Below are 24229 nucleotides of genomic sequence, written 5' to 3' on the forward strand. Positions count from 1 at the left end.
GATTTCTTATGGGGAGGCTCCTGGCGAGGGTGGCTCCCCTGGCCCTGAGGCTGCTGTGGTTTGAACCGCTTGCAGGCAGGGCTGGGAACATACAGGCCCAATGTTTTAAGGGTCGGGCACGAGTTCTTTAGGCCATGGAACTTATTGTCCATCTGTTCTGCAAATAGGGCTTGCCCATCGAAGGGAAGGTCTTGCGTCAACTGCTGAGCCTCCATGGACAAGCCAGAGAGAAGCAGCCAGGATGTCCGGCACATAGCGTTGCCCTCCTCCATGATTGCCCGGAACGCCTTCCTAGAAGCCTCAGGAAGGGAGTCCTCAAGCTTGGCCATGGCTTTCCACGTATTAAAGTCATAGCATCCCAGGAGGGCCTGACGGTTGGTCACCCTCAACTGGAGACTAGAGAAGGGATAAGCCTTATGCTCAAACAAGTCTAGTCTCTTGGAATCTTTATTCTTAGGGGTAGCCCCAAGCTGACCCGGTCACTCCCTTTGATTAATTGTCTCTACCTAGGGAGTTGGGAGCAGGATGGGTCTACAGGTACTCGTGGCCTTTGGATGGCACGAAGTACTTGCGCTCAGCCCTCTTGGAGATGGGGTGCAAGGAGGACGGAGTTTGCCACAAGGCATTAGTACCTTTTAGACTCCCTTCATGAAGAGGAAAAGTCACCCTGGCTGGTGCTGTGGAGCAGAGTACATCAAAGAGAGAGTTCAAGGGCCCCTCTAACTCCTCTGCCTGAAGACCCAAGTTGACAGTGAACCTCTTCAGTAGTTCCTGGTGCACTTTAGCCTCATCTGGAGGAACCAGGGGAAGGTGCCCAGTTACAGCCTCATCTGGTGACGACGAGGAGGATGCCTGTGCTGTAGCATCCTCCACAACCGTTGGTGGCCCAGTGGCTTGCTCTCCTACTCCCTCTTGGACCTGTGGGGTCCTTGTGCCCAAGGCTTTATGCATCAGAAGAGGGTGGGAGAGAGAGGCAGCTGGTCTCTCTGTGGCTCTTGACATTGAGTGGGTGGGTGGGCCTTGGAGGGCTGGGTGAACCCCCATGGGTTCCATGGGTACCATGGCCCTGGCCACTGTGCCTGAGGCCCCGGGGCTGGTTTTGGTGCTGACAATGTAGCTGGTATTGCTGGTACTGGAGCTTGTCTCACTGTCAGGGAACCTGGCTCTGAACCAGGGCTGGATTCCAAGTGGTCACTCCCAGTCAACCAGGCCAGAGTGAAACGGTGGCTCTTCCCCGCCCATTGCCAATCACTGCACCTGGAATCTGATCTGGAATGGGGTCTTGGGCGCTGGTGGAGCTCGATGGATCCATGACAACCTGGAGCCAGTGAACTACGTCTCACTCTTGACAAACAGTACCGGGATGAGGAGTGGGACTGGGAGTCAGAACGGGCCTGGAGCTGGGAAGCGCCCACATGCGGTGATGTCCTCCTAGAGGATCAGTGATGGTCCAAGGAATGATAGCATTGATCCCTTGAGTGGTACCGTGGCCTTGGAGATACCGAGTGCCGGAACAGATACTCCTGCCAGGGGGCGCGTGCCTCCAGTCATCTGCACCCGGTTGCCAGCAAGGTGCACCTCAAGCCTCTCTTCGCAGACCCAAGGTCCAGGGACCGAATGGGTCTGTGCTGCATCTGCCTTTCACTGTCAGAGGCATGGCAGCTATGGGAGGGTGAGCGCTGACGGCACATCCCCCGTGATAGGGCATAGTGCCTCTGAGGTGGGGACCATGGCGGTCAGAACGTGGGTTTACCCCATGACCGGGGAACCACAGGAGCCAGTGTGGGCAGCACGGTAGGGACATGAGCTCCTGTGTCACCTGCAGGGCCTCCGAGGTGGACAGTCTTAACCTTTCCCTTGCGGAAGGATGTAGACCGACCTCGCACCGTCTTCTTGGGCTTCTTGGTCAGAGCCAGATGGGGACCAGTACCAGCCAGTGAATTGTATCAGTAGGGCATTGCAAACCGAAGTCATGGTACTCAGTGCTGGGGTGAGGACTGACTGCATAAGGAGCGCTCTTAAACGAATATCGCGCTCCTTCTTAGTCCTTGGCTTGAAGGACTTGCAAATTTTGCACTTTTCACTAATGTGCTTTTTGTGCAAGCAAAGCAGACAGCTGCTGTGTGGATCACTAATGGGAATATGCTTCTTGCAGCGATCACAAGGCTTAAAGCCTGGGGACCAGGGTGTGCCCCGTTCCAAGGTAAAGTCCTGTTTGGGCCCTACAAAGTCACTAACTATAACTAAGGGATTTACTAACACTAACAGAAAACTATGAATGAGAAAGCAACAGTGCTAATTGAAGCAGCAACAGTTCCAGCACCATCACTGGGAGCAAGAAGAAACCGGGGGGGGTGGGGGGTGGCTGTCGGCACCCTGTATACCACGGCATCTGCATGCCAGTCCAGGGGGCACCGGAGCCAGTCTCCTATGGATACTGTTGAGGGAAAAAAACTTCTGGCACCAGTGCACGTGGGAGCACACAAACCTGAGCTGAATGGACATGAGCAAGCACTCGAAGAAGACCCTAGGATTAGGGTTCCTGTGGCTAAGGTAGTTGGTGCAGGGGCTAGGGTTCCTGTGATAAGAGTATTTGGAGCTTTAGTTAGAGTTAAGACTCCCCACCCTAGGATCAGGATTACTGTGGAGATGGTTCCCCATCCAGTGGGTAGGTTCCTATGTGTGAGGCTCCCTGCCCTAGGGTTAGGGTACTTGGAGCTAGACTGCGGGTTCCTATGGTAAGATTAGTTGGAGGTTTTGTTAGAGTTTGTAAAGGAAGGGCTCCCCACCCTAGGGTCAGCCATCCTAGGCATAGGGTTACTGTGGTTAGAGTACTGGGAATTACAGTTAGGATTCCTATGGCTGCGGCTCCCTGCCCTAGGGTTAGGATTTCTACGCCTGCCATAGTTGGAGTTAGAGTTAGGGTCCCTATAGTTCGGATATTTGAAGCCTTTGTTAGGGTTCCTATGGGTAGGGCTTCCCACCCTAGGGTTAGGGTTCCTGTTGGTACAGCTCCCTGCCTTAGGGCTCCTATGGGCAGGATACTTGGAGCTCTGGCTGGAGCCGGTGGGGGGGGGAGGTTTCCTGTATTTAGGGCTCCAGACCCTAGGATTAGGGTTCCTGTGGGCCAGGTACTTGGAGCTCAGGTAGGGCTCATATGGGTCATGCACCTCTCACTAGGAATAGTTTCCTGTGGATAGGGCTCCCCACCCTAAGATTAGTGTTAGATGATTAGGGTACTTGGTGCTATAGTTAGGGATCCTGGGGTAGGATCCTTGGAGCTAGGGTTAAGCATCCCCACACTGGGGTTTAGGATTCCTATGGGTATGAATCACCACACTAGGATTAGTGTTCCCATGGTTAGGATAGTGGCTCGTGAGTTAGGGTACTTGGATTCTTGCCCTAGGGTTAGGGTTCCTATGGGTAAGGTGCCTAGTGTTAGGGCTCCCATGTGTAGGGTTCCCTGAATAGAGTAAGGTAGGGTAGTTGGAACTAGGGTTAGCATGCCTCTGGTTAGAGTATTTGAAGCCTTTGTAAGGGTTCACATGGGTAGGACTCTCCACCCCAGAGTCAGGGTTCCTATAGAGCGAGTTCCCTGCACTTGGGTTAGGGCTCCTGTGGTTAGAGTACTTGAAATTAGGGCTAGGATGGCTACAAGCAGGGCTCTCCGCCTTAGAGTTCCTATGGGTAGGGCTTCCTGCCCTAAGGTTAGCGCTCCTATAATTAGGGTACTTGGTGCCATAGTTAGGGATGCTAGGGGCACGATACTTGGGGCTATGGTTAGGGTTCCCATGGGTAGTGCTCTGCACAGTAGGTTTGTGATGCCTATGGGCACAAATCTCCATACTAGGGTCAAGGTTTCTATGGTGAGAGTGTTGGAGCTAGGGTTAAGGTTTCTCCAGGGAGGATTGTTTGCCATAGGGTTCCTATGGTTAAGTTAGGTGGATTTAACTTTAGGGTTCATATGGGTAAGGCACCATGCTGCAAGGTTAGGGTTCCTATGGATAGGTCTCCCTGTCTTTGGGTTAGGGCTCTATTGTTTGGGTACTTGGACCCAAGGTTAATGTTGCTATGGCTAGCATAGTAGGAGCTAGGGTTAGGTAGCCTGTGGTAAGGGTATTTGCAGCTTTTGTTAGGGCTCCCCAATCTAGGATTAGGGTTCCTATGGGTCTGGCTCTCTACCCTAGGGTTAGGAGTCTTATACCTACTGCAGTTGACACTAGGGTTAGCGTTCCTATAGTTAGGATATTTGGAGCATTTATAAGGTTAGGGCTCCCCGCCTTAGGTTCGAGGTTCCTATGGATATGGTGACCCACCCTAGGATTAAAGTTCCTGTGATTAGGGCCCGTGGTATTAGGATTAGCATTCTTATGGCTAGAGCTCCCTACTCTAGTGTTAGGGTTCTTGGAGCAAGTGTTAGGGAGCCAAGGAGAAGAGTACTTGAAGCTAGTGTTAGGATTCCTATGATTAGGATTCCTGTGTTTAGGTAATTAGAACTAGAGTTAGGGTTCCTATGAGTATGGCTTCCCACCTTAGGGTTATGGTTCTTATGCGTAATTTTAATTAAGGCTAGGGTTCCTATGAATTGGGGTCACCTCTCTAGATTAGGGATCATATGTGTTGGGCGCCCCAGCCTAGGGTTAGGGGTCCTATGTATACAGCTCTCGGACCTAGGGCTAGGGTTCCTATGGGAAGAGTACTCAGAGCTCAGGCTAGTGTTCATATAGGTAATGCTCCCCGCTCTAAGGTTAGGGTTCCTATGGGTAGGATACTTTGAGCTATAGTTAAGGATCCTAGGGGTAGGATACTTGGTGCTAGGGTTAGGGTTCCCATGGGTAGGCCTCCCTGCACTAGGTTTAGGATTCCTATCGCTATGACTCTCCACACTAGAGTTAGGGTTCCTGGGGTAGTGTACTTGGTGCTAGGGTTAGGGGGCCAAGGGATAGGGATTCCAGCCCTAGGGTTAGGGTTGTTATGGGAAGGGGGATCCCATGGGTAGATTTTTTCGAGCTAGGGCAATGGTGCCTATTGTTTGGGCTCCCTGCCCTAGCATTAGGGTGCCTATGGGTAGGGCTCCCCAGCCAATAGTTGGGGTAGAGGACTTGGAGCGAGGGTTAGGGTTCATATGGGTAGACTTACAGTGCTTTTTAGTGAACTAGCTGAAAGAGTGCTTGTGTGGGTAGCTCCATGTGAGTTAGGAATCACACTCCCATGTAGATGTATCCTTAATGTTACTAAATAGTATCAAGTGTAATAGTCTCTATTAAACAGAACAATTAGAAATCATCCAAGAGAATGCAGAGCACAAAACAGAAGTATGGATTGGATGAATGGACTATAAGGTGGATAGAAATCTGGCTAGATTGTCAGACTCAATGGGTAGTGCTTAACGGCTCGATGTTTAGTTGGCAGCCGGTATCAAGCGGAGTGCCCCAGGGGTCGGTCCTGGGGCTGGTTTTGTTCAACATCTTTATTAATTATCTGGATGATGGGATTAATTTCACCCTCAGCAAGTTTGCAGATGACACTAAACTAGGGGGAGAGGTAGATATGCTGGAGGGTAGGGATAGGGTCCAGAGTGACCTAGACCAACTGGAGGACTGTGCCAAAAGAAATCTGATGAGGTTCAACAAGGACAAGTGCAGAGTCCTGCACTTAGAATGAAAGAGTCTCATGCACCATTACAGGCTGGGGACCAATTGTCTAAGCAGCAGTTCTGCAGAAAAGGACCTGGGGATTACAGTGGATGATACGCTGGATATGAGTCAGCAGTGTGCCCTTGTTGCCAAGAAGGCCAATGGCATATTGGGCTGTATTAGTAGGACCATTGCCAGCAGATCAAGGGAAGCAATTATTCCCCTTTATTTGGCACTGGTTAGGCCACACCTGGACTATTGTGTCCAGTTTTGGTCCCCCCCACTACAGAAGGGATGCGGACAAATTGGAGAGAGTCCAGTGAAGGGCAGCGAAGATGATCAGGGGGCTCAGGCACATGACTTACAAGGAGAGGCTGAGGGAACTGGGGTTATTTAGTCTGCAGAAGAGAAGAGTGAGGGGGGATTTGAGATCAGCTGTCAGCTACCTGAAAGGGGGTTCCAAAAAGGATGGAGCTCAGCTGTTCTCAGTGGTGGCAGATGACAGAACAAGAAGCAATGGTCTCAAGTTGCAGTGGCGGAGGTCTAAGTTAGATATTAGGAAACACTATTTAACTAGGAAGGTGGTGAAGCACTGGAATGGGTTGCCTAGGGAGGTGGTGGAATCTCCATCCTTAGAGGTTTTTAAGGCCCAACTTGACAAAGCCCTGGCTGGGATGATTTAGTCTGTTCTGGCCCTGCTTTGAGCAGGGGGTTGGACTAGATGGCCTCCTGAGGTCTCTTCCAACCCTAATAGTCTATGATTCTATGATTCCATGAAATGCAGCGGTGGTGAGAGCAGTAAGCTTCTCCCCACAACCCAGTGACATCACTAAGAGCTGGGCTATGAAGACAGACGGAGTGGTGAGAGATGATGTCACAGCCCTCAGCCCAACAATCCCAGAGCTGTAATCACTAAGAGCTCCTAGGTAGTCATGGCACCATGTGATCAGACCAGACACGACAGATAGAGCAGCAACATGGTTCAAAGGCAGCATTGCAGCTACAGGCAGAGACAGGGCAAAGGGTGGCACCCCTGAATTCTGGAATGTCACCAACCCACAACAACAAACTGGGAGTAGAGTGTAGTGGCAGGCCAGGGAATGTGGTGTGTTGAATTCAATCACTAGACATTCCCACTCGCAAGTGGGGAGACTAAGGCAAAGTAATCATGGGAGTGGGCGTTTAACTTATTATTCACATACTGTAGCTTCCTTGTTGCTGTGTTTTCCCAAACTAACGCTGGTCCCTCTCTCCTCACTAGACGTTGTCTTCGTTTGAGACATGGACTCAGTGCTGTGAGTGGTGTTGCCATGAAGGGTGCTCAGGGGATATATTCAGCGAGCCCAATTGCTGGATGGAGGCTCAAGTTGGTTGTGTTTTGTAATGTCGAAATAGATATTGAACCCTCCCTTGTTGTTGCCAACAGTGCCTGGCAGTAAGGTTACACTGGATAGATAGTGTTAGAGTCCCACACTACGCTGCCTTATTGCAAAATGGAGCCTCTGCCCAGGCAAGCAGAGGGCTGTGTAGGTGGCAAAGGTGGCTTGCTTGTTTGTTGACCTGAGGCCTGCATTACCCTCTCTATGCAAACAGCATGTTATAAGTGACCCAGTGGAACAAGGAGCATACCGTCAGGAGCAGCAGCATCCCTGAAACCGGGACTAAAATCCAGTGGTAAAAATGTCCATCCAGCATTAATTCCCAGTGGAGTGAACCAGGGCATGCAGCTATGGTGGGAGAGGAACTGCTACCATGGTATGGGACCCACCCTGCTCCAGGGGGAGAGAGGGCCTTGGAAAAAAGATGTGCTGGAGCTAATCACTGCTGTGTGTGGATGTCCTGCATGTGCCTTTCTTCATATTAAATGAGACTCATTGTCTTTCTAGGGCCAGATCAAGTATTTTGCCACATGGTAGGGTGTGTTGGACAAGGAGGGACTGACATGGCCATGGGAGCATGTGGTGGAATTCCCTCTGGGACTCTGCAGCATTCATACCTGAGCAGTAGCTCTGCTCCTGTTTGGAAGAGTGCAGCATGCATTCCCCATGCAGTAGGAGAAACAGTGCGGCTAGAGAAAAGTCTTAGCTAAACAAATAGACTGAAATTCTCTACCTGCTGGACACTAGATGACTGGAGGAAGATTTGCAGCTGGGGACTGTCTTGATGTGTTCCCCCGCTGTGAACGACAGGGCTAAAGGGAATGGGTAGACATCATAATAAAGGAGGAATGTCTGTAGCAAGCCAGAATGAGAACAGGTGTTCCATGATGGGACTGAACTATTAGAGGAGGAAAGTGTCTTCTGTTCATCCCATTCTGTCACTCATACAGCTCTTTGAGGCAACTGGCCAGTTTAAGCTGTATTGCTAACTAATCTCCTGCTAAAATATTCACCAGCGTGTCAGTACATTTCATAGTCCAGGGGTCGGCAACCTTTCAGAAGTTGTGTGCCAAGTGTTCATTTATTCACTCTAATTTAAGGTTTTGCGTGCCAGTAATACATTTTAATGTTTTTAGAAGGTCTCTCTTTGTAAGTCTATAATATATAACTAAACTATTGTTGTATGTAAAGTAAACAAGGTTTTTAAAATGTTTAAGAAGCTTCATTTAAAATTAAATTAAAATGCAGAGCCTTCCCCCCATCCCCCCGGACCAGTGGCCAGGACCCGGGCAGTGTACGTGACATAGAAAATCAGCTCGCGTGCCGCCTTCGGCACTGGTGCCATAGGTTGCCTACCCCTGTCATAGTCAATTGCTTGACCACACTTCGGTTAGTAATGAAATATACTCAAGCACGAAATAACCAGTATCAGTCAGGTTTATTGCTAAAAGTCAATGATGTATATAGTACAGGAAGGAAAGGTTCAGTATGATACCAATTTCTGAGAAGTCATCTTGTGCTGTGCTGTTAAAGGCACTTTACCCAGAAGCTGTGCTCCCCAAGTCACACCTCCAAAACTATCCTTTTTATACCCAACTTGTTTACAAGTCAAAAGGTACTGTATGCATCATCTGAGGCTAGGCAAGGACTCTTTATCTTGTTTTCTGGTACCAATGGTGAACCCCGTAGATCTTTGTTCTGAACACATGTATTCCAGGTACCAAGGGCGCAAAGGCACCTCCTAGGCAGGTAGCAGGGCAGAACACTTGTATCTTGTGCCTGACAGTTTTCCTGTCTGCTTAAGCCAAAATTTACTTCAGCTAATGCAAGGGATTATGGGTAAGGCAGCATATCTGTCACAGATGTCACGGAATCCATGACTTTCTGTGACCTCCATGACTTCTGCAACGGCTGGTGCGGCTGGCTCTTGGGCTGCCTGAGCACTCAGGTAGCCCCTGAGCCAGCAGCAATTTGGTTGTGGATGAGGGCTCAAGGCTGGGGAAGGGGGTTGAGGTGTGGGGCAGTGCTTACCTCGGGGGGGACTCACTGGAAGCATCCGGCATGTCCTTGACGCTCCTAGGCAGAGGGGCAAGGAGGCGCTTTGTGCTGCCCTTGCCTGCAGGCACTGCCCCCACAGCTCCCATTGGCTGTGGTTCCCAGCCAATGGGAGCTGTGGTGCCGGTGCTCATGGCAGGGGCAGTGGATGGAGCCCCTCTTGCCTTCCCTCTCCCTAGGAGCTGCAGGGACATACTGGCCTTTTCTGGGGAGCTGCGCAGAGCTGGGTAGGGAGCCTGCCAACCTCGCCAATCTTCCCCTCCTCCCAAGCACCAATGGGGGTCCCAGGCCATGCTCCATACTTCCACACCCCATGGGAGTGCCCCATTTTTTATAGGTTGGTCATAGTTCCTCTTATTCTTATTACCATTTAGGCACATGTACCCTGTGGTCAGACAGACATTTAAAGATGTTACAATCAGGTGTCTTGCAGTTTTGGACAATACATTGCAGTCTATTGCAATCCATTTTTCCGTAACATCACCTAGTGGCACATCTTATGCAATAACCTTGTGACTTTACAGGCAGAGGGTTATTCCTAAGTCACTCACTCATGTTAAGCATTCTTAAGCCTATGGCCTAGTTTGGCTAAGCTAAAAAACCTTACAGGTCTCATCCTGTAGGCCTTGTGTTTCAGCCATGCTTTATCTAACACACACTCATCACTCCTAAATGCTTGTCAATCCTATACTTTTCTAATCCTACAATTTAAATCTATTTAGCATACAGTGATTATATATGAAATAGCATAAGAGTAGCCCCTAGCATCATGTAATAGAATGATAAATGGATGATAAAATGAAATAATTGGCTACAATGATTTTAGATTTCCTAATAGGAAAACTCAACAAACATGAAAACAGACCTGAATGCTCATTAACTTTGTCTAAGTTATCACACCATGAGTAATCATACCAGATTCTGACCCTGGTGTGAAAAAATAAAAAAAAAAATGTATATTTATGTTGTCTCCATAAGATACCAAGCGCACAATACAAAATTTGCAAGGGCATTTTATTAATGCAAAAATTGCTGAATAACTTTATCATGGGCCTTAAGGTTCTTTTACAGTAAAAGTTTATGATCTGCAAACACAATATTTTGGATGCTTTCTAAATATTTGTTGAAAACATTTGTAAACTTAATAAATACCAGTTCATGGGGGGACTGGGTGGAGGGGAAATGAGAGAAAGAAAAGAATTCAGCAAGTAAAAACTTGTTCTTCCTTCTCCATCTGAGAAAAGTTCTGCTCGCTCACTATTTCTTTTTTAAAAACCCAGACCCTTTCCAGAGATGCTGCTATGTTAATGTGGTGTCACCATCATTGAAAGGCTTAACTGGCTTTAAAAGATGTATAAAACATAACGGCAAGAGAGTGAAGAGTCTCTAAAAGTCAGCACGAGTGAAAATTTTAGGTATCAACATTAATTTTTGCCATTAACTGCAAACATTTGTAATTGACAATGTAAATTTCTGTGCCTGTTTCATTATTGTGCCTTTAAAAGTTGTTTGCCAGTCACTGTGGAAGTAACATGGCACCTAGTGTGTGCTACAGAAGAGCAATTCTAAATGTTTTGGAGCAGCCTCTGGCTTTTTGGGACATCCCAGATAAAAGCTGGAACATGTGGTGAAGGCAAGATGACTGAAGGAGAAATAACTGAGAGAACCTATTGGAGAGAGAGAGCTGTGACGAGACTGGCTTGGCAGCATGTTGACTAACAGCCAGGCCGTGGGAAGCAATAAGGGAAGGGATTGCTAATTTCTTGGACCCCAAGGCCATGGCTATCCAGAGACAGACTGGCAGAGCAGTGATCATTACCAGGATCCCAGGATGATAAAGCTGCCAGTGAATAACCTAGAACTGAAGGCATTCAGGACATCCTTGCTCAGCTGGAAAACTTTACATCTTACACGAGGATCTAGAAGAAGCCTTTTATAAAGACAGCTTTCCTAGGGACTCAGATAATGTATTAGTATGATCTGAATTACCAAACTGGGGCAAAGAGATGATAGGCCTTCTTATGCAGACATCATTAGCTATTTTGTTTGAGAAGAAATCTCAATTGCTTATAGGCTAAAACTTCCCATATATATTTGATTTGCTTGTGAATGTAGGTCAATTAAAGTTTAGGGATAGTCACTGACACCTGGGGGTCTGTAGGAGAGCCTGCGGTGGCCCACCGTAAGCACAGATGTCTCCAGCGACACCTTAGTTATTTTATAGTAGGGTTGACAATTTTCCCCATGAACATTGTGCTGAGGGTGGCTTTATCAACAATCATCACCACGAAGGGCCTGTTGAATTTAATGGTAGTTGAAGGACGAAGAAGTTTGGTAACTACTATTGCGGTGGCCCCTGCTGCCTCGGTGCCATTCTCATGAACATTCAACACGGCCTTGTGAATAGCCTGCAAGGAAATGAGGCAAATGTTACAGCATGAGTACAGGACCGTGAATGGCAGCTGAAATTGAACTTGCTGTGTTAGGGAATAGGAAGAATACAAACAGGACTGGTACAGCCCAATGAACCCAACTCCGCTGAGTGGCAAATCTCCCCTGGACTTCAAGAGGAGTTTTCCCTATGTCCAGACTAGGGTGACCAGAGAGCAAATGTGAAAAACTGGGACAGGGGTGAAGGGTAATAGGAGCCTATATAAGAAAAAGACCCAAAATCAGGACTGTCCCTATAAAATCGGGACATCTGGTCACCCTAGTCCGGACTCCAGGATCAGACCCAACAATATTAAGATGCTGTTGCAGTTATTTCTCAATTGCAGTTCCACTGAGAAGAAAGATAGGCCTGCATGGATCAAGTCAGCTCTCCTTCTCTGCAAAAGAGATGTGTTTTTTTTCTATCAATGATTACTACCATCAATTCCTCCTTAGCATCACAAACAGTCAGTACATTTAGATAGTATAAAACCATGTTCCAGCAGAAATCTCAAGGTGAATAATGACAAGAATCCATGTCCCCAAGTCCCAGAATTCTTTTTTTCAGTGAAGCTGTTGTATCATACTGTGCATTGATACTGCAGAACCTTAGTTACTCCAAACCCTAACTAGGTTCTTTACAGAGGTGGTGCGGAACCCCACTCAGAACGTCCTTATTGTCCCTAATGTGACTTAGTTAATATTATCTCAATGCTAAGCTAGGGTCAGATTCTGATGACCTTACTTCTTTTGAGTTGTAGCCTATTACCCACAATTAAATCCTGGCTCCACTGAAGTCAAGAGCATCACTCTCACTGACTTTAGTGGGGCCAGGATTTCACCCATCTTCTCATTGGAATCTGAGGCAATGCTTGAGGAAAAGGGGTGAATAAGGATATCACAACCTAGCCCTGGATTTGGAAGTGATTGTCCCTGCTGCTATTGAGCCATTCTAGGCCAGGGGCAAGGAATAGTTAAAGCCATTTTTTTGTACTTGAGCCCATTCTTAATGTACTTGCTGCTCCCTAGGACCATCTCCTTTTATAACAACCTTCAGAAACTACAGGGGAAGCCTTGAGCTCTCTGTAATGAGCCTGTTTGTGCCCTAGTCTAGAGAAAACTGATTGAGTGCCAGCAGCCACTGAGGTCAGTGGGAGTTGTGCCAGTGGCTTCAGTGGGAACAGAAACGAGCCCGTAAATAATCTCGGATGTAAACTTTATAATCACAGGTACAGACAAATCCTGTTAACAAAACCATTTGTTCACTAACTTACCTGTGAAACATGCAGGTCGGATGTCCCAGCGATTCCAGACAGATCAGCGTGACTAGAGAACACATCAGTAATACCCATTTTCTCAAACAGGAGTTTCACATCATAGGACCCCGAAATAGAAAACTTTGGAATGTACAGATTAATAGTCCTGTCAACAAAGAACACAACATGATGGTGAAACATTGCGCTCAGCTAACACTACGGAGTACCCGCAATTTAGTGACACTGCACGGGGCTTTTTTGATTCCTGAGGTATCTGCTGGTGGCGTTTGCATTCTCTGTGTGATTTGTGTGTCTGAGTGAGGAATGAGCACCTAGGAAGGTCTAGGTGAGCCTTTTGTACGTGCCTGGATGCTCCTGAACAGATGTGGTTGGACCATTGAACAAATGAATTTCTCCTGAGTCCATAACTTCATTTCAGAGCCCTGTACCTTCCAACAGACTTCTGTGGGAACAGAAGTGGTTGGAGGGACAAGGAGATGGTGGAGTGGAATAGAGGTTAGGGTAAAGAGGTTGGAGTCGGTGGCACCAGGCAGTTAATAAATCTCATTAGCGACATGAAAGAAGTAGGGACTTTCAAACATTCAACTGGCAACAAGATCAGTTCCTGTTGTAGTCCTAGGACCTGCCAGATGTGTTCAGATCAGTGGCCTGGCCAGAGTCCTAAGGGACCAGCAGTTGGGATGCTGCAGCTTGTGCTGTCAGAAGAGCTGGAGCTGTACATTCTGTGAAGCTCTCCTCTAAGGTAGCTGGGGGATCATTTGAGAACTCTACTTACTGAACATAGAGAATACTGAACTGTGATACCAGTGTTAATATTTTGCCTTGCTCTGGAATTCTCTCCTAAATTACCATCAACCATCTATCCGCACAATAGTGGGCAAAGGGTACCTTTTTTGAAGTAATTTCTCCCATTTACACACAGTTTCTTTCAAGAGAGCAGCCTCCAACTGCTTCATCTTCCCTTCGTCAGGCAGAATAAATAGCGCTTTGGCATTTCCATTGTATGGTATCTGCACCAGCCAGCACGACAGCTGGTCATCATAGTGGCTTTCATAGTCGGTATCCCGGCGCATCATACTGACTTTAACAGAGTTTTTCTCATCCACCAAAAAATCCTCCTCGAGGGTGTGGAAGGGATCGAAAGGATTTTCCCAGGAGGCTTATCATGAAAAGCAAAGAGAATACAATTTAATAGTGGAGGGAGAGAGGAATTTGTTGGCAGAAATTGGACTAATTCAAAGAGAAGAAGCTCATAGGTGGGGGTAACTCCAAGTTTATTATTAAGAAGCTATGTCTGTTTTGCAGGCAAGCGGCAGCAGCATCACTGAGTGCTGGAGTTTGGGGTAAATGGGTTATTAGTCAAGATGAAGACCACTAAGTGAAGTGAACAAATGTTGTTGGTTTTCTTTAAAGCATTACTGTGGAGAGAAGAATAGGTCCCTTAAATATTTATTCTGATGTAATGCTGGGCCCCCCCCAGACTATACCAAATCAAACTGTTGCTACCTAGAGATGTCAAACCAAATATTGTCTTTATGCTTCTTACCCCTAGGAGCCAACAGGCACAGAACCACACTGGGCGAAGGCACAATCCCACTTGCAGCTCCACGGACCAAAAGCAAGAGTGTATTCGGCATCATTCCTGAGAATGGAAAATGGGCTCCCCTCTCCACAACCAGCAATGCCCCTCCCATAGCTGACTGGTGAGGAGCAGAGAAAAGCTATAGCCTGCTCCACTCAGCTGGCTTGTGTTCCACTAGTGATGCAAAGAGGCAGCAGCCCTTGGGCTTCCCATATTGCTAGGAGTGAGGGAAATGCACATATTGCTTCATACATGCAGTAGAAACTGACCTGAGAATAACAAATAAAATAATGACTGTAAATATTCCAACCCCTTGCAGAACAACGTTTACATCAAGGTTTAGCAGTGGACTGGAAATCAGAATCAAGTCACTTCTTGTTTTAATTCTTTATAAGGAAGAATTTACCTAGCACGTGCCTCAAATAAACCAGCTATTAAAATGATTTCTTGTACGTGTTTTATACTCAGTAGGTACCAAAAACACAATAAATGAACATGACTGCTCGGACAGAGTTGAAGGCCAGAAGGGACCATTTGATCATCTAGTCTGACCTCCTGTACAACTTTGGAATATCATCTGGTTACCCCTGTATTGCATCCGTTCTTGATTAGAAGATGTAAGAGATTGAGAATCCACCATTTCCCTTGGTAGTTTGTGATACTGGTTAATCACCCTCATTGTTAAAAATTATTTCTAATTTGAATATGTCTTGCTTTGATTTCTGCCCATTGGTTTTTGTTATTTCTTTTCTACCCTTCCAGAGTCCCTCCCAATTAAGAATCTTAAAGGAATTTTAAACTATTGGATCCCTCTTTTACGGTATATCAAATAAATGTTTTTTGTCCTTATCTTCAGGGCCCTGCACAATTTAGTCCAGGTCTAGAGCTGTGCTCTGTTGTATTATGACAGTTTCTCTTAATTTATAGAAAAAGCAGCAAAAACATTTTCTTTGCTTTAGATCAAAATCAGCCATTTAAAGATTATAATTTAAATAAATACCCATCTGGGCTCCATGCCTTACCTTTGAAATAAATGTAGTTAACAAGAACCATTACAGTGTTTGGATCAAGATAGCTGACTAGTTCTGGAATTTTCCCATGGGTTTTCTTCTTTACATAACCGTTGATCTTTTTCTCAGCCTCTTTTGAATTATGGAAATCGGTAGGAAAATATTCTGTTTCATAAAAGGTTTTGACGTCTTGTAAAAACTTCTCTAGTGCTTTAAACTTGGTTGCTATGAAAAGGGCATTTCCCATACTTGTCTGGATCTTATTGTTAGGACAATTCATCATGTGGATGTGATGATGGAAACTTTCATGTATGTCCTCCTCCTGAACCTCTGTCAGGCTAAAGCCCATTCCTTCAAAAATCTGAGTCCGAGTGGCTGATTTAGCGCCCATTGCCAGCATGGCAAAGGCAGTGGCAATGCTTATGGGAGAGAAGAACACATTCTTGTCTGCTTCTGCTAATACAGCCTGCTTATAGAATCTAAATGTAAAGTCCGCATAGCTGGTACCTTGTTTGACACAGGCCTGGTTCAGCAGCGCATACTCTTCCATGTGATTTGGATCTTTATGGTCGTCCTCGCAGGTGGGGTGATGAGGAAAGTGATGGCAATGGGCAAGAGCACAAAGAGCAGCAAGTAACAAACACACAGAAAGGGTGGAATTCATTTTCCTTTCAAATTATTCTGTCACAAAATAGAATCAAACCATTAGAGGGGCAAAATTAATAGTGACTTTGGTAGCAATTAATGGCTAGTCGTTTGCATTGGTTGTCATAACAATTATTAATAAAATGTATATAAAATAATGCAAAAAACAAAGGAACATGGCATATCTAACGTGACTATACATGATTATAAATCCCACTAAGGGATAATTTGGTTTAGTTTACTAATATATCAGTTATAATAAAGATTGCAACATGCCTCGGCTGTTTAGCATATGTGATGTGTTCTTCTCCAGCAAAATTCTGGAGCTAGTGTGTGTAGTTGTCAGGAGCAACAGTGATGTCATTTTTTCCCCCAAAACTATGTCTCACTATTCACTGTACACAATTAGAAAGTTTGAGGCCTAGGAGGAGTTGGAGCAGCAGCTCTTTAGCTCCGTCTAGTGGTGAAGTGGGAGAATTGAGGGATTCTGCTGCCTGACTAATTTGCATATACCACTCTGACTCCCTCTATAGCAGTGGTTCTCAAACTTATGTACTGGTGACACCTTTCACACAGCAAGCCTCTGAGTGCGACCCCCCCACACCTTATAAATTAAAAACACTTTAACAATATTTAACACTATTATAATTACTGGAGGTGAAGCAGGGTTTGGGGTGGAGGCAGACATCTTCCGACCTCCTAAGTAATAACCTCATGACATCCTGAGGGGTCACAACCCTATAGGAAAACTGAGAAGGCTCCCTACCTGTTAGCAGGTATAATTTGCATCATGTCAGGTGTTCCATGAAGTGCCAAAAGCTGCACAACCTGGGGTTTCCCTGGTGCCACATATATAGTCTGTGATAAATGTGCTGGGTAATTGCAGGTACACCTCTACCTCGATATAACGCTGTCCTTGGAGCCAAAAAAATCTTACCACATTATAGGTTAAATTGCATTATATCGAACTTGCTTTGATCTGCCGGAGTGCACAGACCCACCCCTCCAGAGCGCCGCTTTACTGCGTTATATCCAAATTCGTGTTATATTGGGTCGTGGTATATCGAGATAGAGGTGTACATGAAAAAGGAGGTAAGTGTGAAAACATGGGGAAGTGGAGATATCCTCTAGGCCACTCTTAGCTGGGCAATGGGTCCAGATTGGGTAACCATGCCCAGATGGGCAAGAGGAACACAGAGTCTTACCTTAGAGAAAGGGGGTTTCTTTTGAGTCCACTGGGGATTTAATAGGACCTAGGAGTGAGGACTGAGCTGAGCAGTGCAATGACACCAGCAGCAACAACTGGTGGGAAACTTGGAGCCTAGAGCAAGTCCCCAGCTGAGAGGAGCCCCTGCACCCCCTTTGACTGAGGTGGGGGATGGCCTGGATTTGCAAGGGAAGCCCAGGTGGAGTTTCTGCTGGGAGCCACAGTTCTAAGGGTCTTGACCACCAACCCAATTCCCTATTACTTTAATACCTTGTTGGTCTTGTCATTTGGTTATTTGTGTACCCTACATAAAATTTGGTTGTGTTCCTAAGTTTACCAGACTGCGAGCTGCTTGCCGGAAGGGAAGGTAACTGCCATTAAAGGTGACCAAGGGTTAAATTGTAAATGTTCTAAAGCCAAAAGTCAGAGCACGGCCTTGAGTGGTGATTTACCCCAACCTTGTTTATTTATTTTAAATGGAACCCCATTTTCAGCCCAGCAGAAAGTCAGATTACCTATGTAATCACACCCCTGTGTGTTTGGGGATACACCAAATAACTTCCAAGTATAAAGGGAGGTTGATCTCAGTTTTTTAAAATATTTGTTGTTTCATATTCCCTTCCATCACCCAATGCATAATCTTTAATCAACTCAATCAGTGATGCAGTTACATACTCTAATAACTACAACCCCGGCAGCATAGAAGAACAGCTCTCACTTATTGTATTTAACTTGGAGGGGACAGGTCATGGCCAGCATTTTAACCTGCATTTTTCTAATTACACTTCAACCTTGATATAACACTGTCCTCGGGAGCCAAAAAATCTTACTGTGTTATAGGTGAAACTGCGTATATCGAACTTGCTTTGATCCACTGGAGTGTGCAGCCCTGTCTCCCCAGAGCACTGCTTTACCACATTATATCCAAATTCATGTTATATCAGCTAGTGTTATATCGGGGTAGAGGTGTATCTGAGAGATAGCACACTGGCTCCAGTAGTTCCAGAAGCATTTTTTCTTTTGTCTGCCTGAGTCAACAACCTCCCCGTCTACTTCCTATATCTGAGCAAAGTTTAATCCAGTGTTTTAGAAAGCTTGTTAACTACAGAATATATGATGCCGATAGCAAATTTATACCAGGCAGGGCTGAAGACCCCGTTTTCTATTTCTGTTGTACTGCAAAGATGTCATCAATTTCCATTTACTTTTCTCATAGAAATTTTTAATTTGTATTTTTGTCAAAATTTTGACATTAGAAACATTTTGGCCAGCACCTTTTTTATTAGGCTTATTTCTTTTTTCTTTTTTTTTTTAACAGGATGGGAGAAATGTCTCAACTGAAGAGATCAAAAAGGTGTGTTATACTACCTAGCAACATTTATACAATAGCCACAGCAATGACCTTTTCCCTTGGAAAAGCTGGGATGGCATCTTTAAGCCCAAGATCTGACTCCAGAAATTAAACTGGTGCTAGACTTTGTTTCCTGAGATTGGGTTGTCTATGGGAGTAAAAAGAGAAACTAAATTCAGAAACAATGGCATTTTTCTTCCCTCCTCTCTACTCCCAAATTCTAATAGTAGGGTCTGCAACTAGACATTAAGTTATCTGTTCTAGGTCATTTTGAGTTTAGTCACCAGGAAAACATAGTAATGTACTGCATTTTAAATGTTTTCTCCCATTTCCCAACATGCATTCATCTCCCTCCAATGAATGTGTCTTGGTAGACTATGCCATTGTGAAAGACACAGAAAGGATGACCTAGCACAAAGGGGCACCTCAACAGCTTCCTAGTTGATTGGGCACTTTAAAGGCTCCTCATGGCTTCAAAGGACATGGGGAGGAGGGATCGATTTAGTCGGTCTAGTGAAGACTTGCTGAAGTGTCTCACATGGACTCAGCGCTGTGAAGACACTGGAGTAAGTTGATCTAAGCTACATCGACTGCAGCTATGTTATTCATGTAGCTGGAGTAGTGTAACTTAGGACGACTTACGCCTATAGTGAAGACAGGCCCTAATTTTAGTCTGAGTACACTTCCACTACAACAGCAGGGTTTGCTGTTACCTTGGATGTTTGTTTCAGTCCCATTTCAGAGTAATGACTCAGTTGTAATGGCTACAGGGAACAAAGTCACAAATATGTGAATGATATAATCCTAGCACCAAAATGGCAAAAAACATAAATAACATCAATTCAAAGTCTCTAAGGAAAAATGAATACAGAACTGTACTTACATAGTGAAAGGGCTCCTGCTGTGTTCATCTGAGCTGGATTGCTCCTTGCATCACTATTTATATTGCTAAGCAGTACTCAGATGTATTTCCACTATTACGCATTAAACAAGTTAAATAAAAATGATCAATGAGGGCACAGAGTAAATACTGATGGCCTGGAAGGGGACTGAACCTGGGTGAGTGCCCGAATCACTGGGGTAAAAGTTATAAGGGGAAGGACTATTTCTCTTCTGGCTGCTTTGTGAAACATGAATGACACCAAATGTAAAGCACTAGAACCTGGATCTTAAGAGCCTGGGGACAGTTGTTCCCACACCACTAGGAGGCCATGCAAAGCAACATCCATGGAGCAATGTGGAGATTAGGTGCCATAGGAAGTACCACCCAAAGGGTCCAGAGATACAGCACCCTGTGACCCTCTGATTGGCCCATGTGCACTATTTAACCCTGAAGGGTGCCCAAGAAAGCTGCCTGGGCAGCCATATGCACTTTTGACTTGCTGTGACTTCAGACTGCACCTTGCTTTCCGATCTCTGTCTTCTGACCCCAGCCTGACTTTGGCCCCTGATTCCAGTCTGATTGTGGCTCTAATCTCCAGTCTCCGACCCTGGCCTTATGTGCTGACCCTGACACATGCTTATCAATCCTGGTGATTATGCCAATCCTTGCTCACTGACTATTGCCTCATGGCTGTCCTTGACTTGTGGACACCAGCTCAGCAGTGATAATTAGGCAAGACTACCTATATCCCACTCCCTTACACCAAAGTCCCTTTGTGAATCCAGCCTGGAAAAAAAATCCTCAAACCTATTAGGTGAAGGTGTGTAAAATTCATAAATAGTTTTGGGTAGGCTGCAACTGCATTTTTCAGCAAATAAACTATTCATCCAAAAAAATTTATCCATCTTTATTAATATCTTTCTGGTGTTAGGGTGGCCAGACAAAGTACAATGTTCTGATATAAGTGTGGGCTCAACATATCATCTCCTTCATTAAAGATGTGATGCATGCATGTTACACTTCCATTCTTCTCAATGTACGCAGGAGGAAGGAAGCAAAGGTTTGGGAGGGTTGGGGGTTATAGTCATGAGAAAGCCTTTTGTAGATTTTCTGTGTTTCAACCAGTGGGATAAGCACCCAGGATGATGTATGTGGACAATATGTTATAAATTGGAATAACATATTTTAATGTTTGTCTTGATCGAGCATTCTCCCTCAATCTACAGACATACATCTATCAACTTCAGACAAAAGATTCCTCCTTCTGAGTGACTTCTCCCATTTGAGCAGTTTCCTTCAACAGGGCACCCTCCACTGACTTCCTTCTTCCTTCTTCAAGCAGAGGGAATAATGCAGCAGCATTTCCCTTTAAATGTATTTGTATCCACCAGCAAGGCAATTTCTCATCATAGTGATCTTCATACCACCCTATTTCACTTTAACAGATGTATTCCCATTAACCAACCAAACAACAACCACAAACCCTCTTCTTTGGTCAAATTTGTATGAAATGATTTTTCCCAGTGGGTTTCTGATAAAAAGGAAGAAAAGGCTATCGAATGCTTATGGGAAAGGGAGTTATTAGTATAAATTGAACTAAGCCCATTGCTGGAGGTTTAAATGAACTCAAAGCTAATTTTCATAAGGGGATTTTTTATCTGCAACATAGTAGCCAGCCTATTGGCAGCAGCATCTCTGATGCACTGGGATTCTGTATAAATCTTTCTGAGTTACAATGAAACGTCAAATGAACAAATATCATCTGCTTTCTCTAAAACTATTATTTTGAGTGAAACAAATGACCTTTATTAAATATTATACTGCTATTAAATTGGAGATGCCAAATCTGCTACGAATCTCATGATGGTAACTACAAACGTACAGTCATTAATAAAGCAAACATTTTCTTCCTGCTTCCCATCATGAGGAGCTAATAGGCACGGACCTATGGTGGGGTAGTATCGAACTGCACTGGTGTAGAGGAAGTCTTGGAGAGACATTGTGCATCTCTGAGGCAGAAATGGTCCCTGATCTCCAGGGGCCATGGGAGTAGCAGGCACGCTGCAGAATCCTTTGCAATGCTGCAATGTCTGTTCAGCAAGGTCCACTAGTCAGGACCTCACCTATCTGCCCTTGATCAGTCAGTCTCGCTTCTTCGGTATTTCAGATCTCATAAAATTAGTGGTTCTTCAGTTGTCCGTAGCCTTGCATAACAGGAAAAGCCTGAATTTGTAATGTAAAAGGCATACTAGAAAAAGAACTTTAAAAGGCAAATTGTTAAACAAAAAAAACCTTCATGCCTTCATTATACTTACTAAGGAAGGAAAACGGAGCCCATTTTAAAAAATCCTTTGCACAGCCCCTCTGTGCTTTACCTTGTTTCAATGAAAAAGGTAAATATTGTTATCTCCATTTTACAGATAAGAATACAGAAGCACAGGACAAACTTTGGGGACATTCCCAAGGTCACAATGGAGCTCTGTGATACAACTGGACCACCCCATGCTTCAAGTCACAAGACCATATTTCCCATCCCAAGTTGGTTGCAACATGGAACACTAGCAGAGCAATGTGACAGTCTGGCCATGAAGTTTAGTGTTGGTGAAATAGATACACATTTGGTTATTTGATCTTTCATCTCTTTTTTGCTGTATAGAGGAAGAGTCAAAATAAACATGTGCTATCCTTACGGAAAGACTTGCCAGATGGGATCAGTCTCAAATTAGATGATCTCACAGGCCAAACCTCTTATTGTTTGTATTATGCTAGCACTAACACAGCAACTAGACATCTGTGGCTAGCCCATGCCAGCCGAGTGGGGCTCCGGGGCTTGGAGTGGGGCTGTTTCATTGCGGTGTAGACTTCTGGGCTTGGGCTCCAGCCCAAGCTCTGGGACCCTCCTACTTCCAGAGTCCTAAAGCCAGGACTCCAGCCTGCGCCTGAAAGCCTAAACAGCAATGAAATAGCCCTGCAGCCTGAGCCCCATGAGCCTATGTTGGCTGCCCTGGGCCAGCCCTGTGTGTCTAGTTGCTGTGCAGATATACCCTTAGAGGTCTCAGGCAAGACTGGGACGCCATTATGCAAGATGCTATCCATACAAATCATAAAAGAAAGTTCCTATGCTGAGAAATGTAAAGCCTAAATAGGCACAACAGATAAAGGAAGGATTATTATCCTCATTGCACAGCTATGGATCCGAGACACACAGAGAGATTAAGTGACTTGCCTAACTTATACAGAGAGACTGGCACAGCTAGGAACCAAACCCAGGTCTCCTGTATCCCAATGCGGTGCCTTAATTATAGGACCATCCTGCTCTCTAATTATGCTCTTTTATTAAGAGACAAATGACAGCGTCCTTCCCCCTAGGTCTCAGTCAGGAATCCAAAACTTGTAATTGCTATAAAATGTGTGCCTGGATAACATGCATGCATAGTTAACAAGCACCATGACAGTGAGTGGCTCAATATCCTCGATTAACTCACTATTTTTCCATGGTTTTTTTTCTCTGGGTGATTACTGATCTATTGCTCAGCTTGTGGGGATTCTTGATGTCATTAGAATAAAGGAGACATGGGTTCTATTCTTGGCCAGAAATCTGCAGAGAGACCTTGAGCAAGTCACTTCACCTTTCCATGGCTTGGTTTCTCCATCGGTAAAATGGGGGAAATGATACTGAATTTGTCAAGTGCTTTGAGAGCTATTGATGAAAAGTGCTATATGAGAGCTAGATATTATCATCATTATTATTCCTAAAAGCTTTTGTCATCATCTAATAAACTCCTTAGTGGCTGCAGTTGCTGCACTACAAAAAGGGCATTTCCCATCATCAGCTGGAGCTCGCTGTCGGGATCTTTTAGCATATGTAAGAGAAGAAAACCTTCAGCATCTCCTTCTTTGAATATCTGTCAGCTCAGAGGTGAGTCCTTCCAGAATCTGCTTTGGGGCTTGTCTTCACTACCATGCTATATCAGCACAGCTGCAACAGCTGCAGCTGCGCCGATGTAGTGCGTCTGGTGAAGACGCGCTATGTCAACAGGAGAGTGTCTCCAACTGACATAGTGCGGTGTAGACACCACTTCAACTTGATGTAACTCATGTCACTCGGGGATGGCCTTTTCACACCCCTCAGTGATGTAAATTATGTCAACTTAAGCGGTAGTGTACACAAGAATGGCAGATTTATCATCAGCATTGCAAAGGCAGCAGAGATGATTACAAGAAAGAAGAAAATATTTTTGTCTGATGCATTTGCAGAAACCTGTTTGTAGAATCTAAATGCAAAGTTAGCATTATCAGTAGCTATTTTGAGAAGACCATGTCACCATGCACTTTATCTCTTTCAATCTGGGCATCACCTTCAGTGTGACTGGCATCTTCACGATCTTCATGGCCTTTGAGGGGACCAGGCTGGGGATAACGATGACCAACCACATGTAGCCCAGCAAGTAACAAACATAGACAAATGTAAGGGGGCTAGTAGGCAGCAAATTATTCATGGATATGCAATGGCTGGTGGAATTTTTGGCTTCATATTTGCAGGTATTATCACATCATGAAATAGGAAGGTAATGAACCTGGTCTGCATGCCTTTGATATTACTGTATCTGGAATGCTGCATACAGTTTGCTACTAGAAATATATTTATAAATTGGAGAAAGTTCAGATAAGAAAATTAAGTAGGGTTTGGAGGGACTTACAAAGAAAGATTACAATTGTTAAATACATATTTGTTGGCTAACTGACTAATAAGTAAGGCTAAGATTTTGTCACG

At 45.2% G+C, this 24229-nt stretch overlaps 2 protein-coding genes across 2 annotated transcripts in view; both read right to left on the reverse strand.

The window, feature by feature from the left end:
- LOC127051761 (alpha-1-antiproteinase 2-like) overlaps positions 1-24229 on the reverse strand; it is a 298892-nt gene that overhangs the window by 113439 nt on the left and 161224 nt on the right. The window lies entirely within an intron of this gene.
- LOC127051763 (serpin A3-1-like) lies at positions 11284-16033 on the reverse strand. The gene is made up of 4 exons (XM_050954487.1): positions 15382-16033; positions 13666-13936; positions 12775-12922; positions 11284-11478 (listed from the first exon to the last, which is right to left on the reverse strand). The coding sequence occupies exons 1-4, from the start codon at positions 16031-16033 to the stop codon at positions 11284-11286; spliced, it is 1266 nt and encodes a 421-aa protein (XP_050810444.1).

The sequence above is a fragment of the Gopherus flavomarginatus genome, chromosome 5 (assembly GCF_025201925.1).
Source record: "Gopherus flavomarginatus isolate rGopFla2 chromosome 5, rGopFla2.mat.asm, whole genome shotgun sequence".
NCBI lineage: Eukaryota > Metazoa > Chordata > Testudines > Testudinidae > Gopherus > Gopherus flavomarginatus.

Bases quoted from the DNA above. Each gene is read 5' to 3' on its own strand.
- LOC127051763 (XM_050954487.1), bottom strand. From the start codon at position 16,033: ATGAATTCCACCCTTTCTGTGTGTTTGTTACTTGCTGCTCTTTGTGCT. The intron at 12,923-13,665 runs GTACCCTTTGCC...CTTTGTTGACAG, and splicing joins GAGAAATTACTTCAAAAAAG to GACTATTAATCTGTACATTC. The intron at 11,479-12,774 runs GTAAGTTAGTGA...ATTTCCTTGCAG, and splicing joins CCGACCTGCATGTTTCACAG to GCTATTCACAAGGCCGTGTT.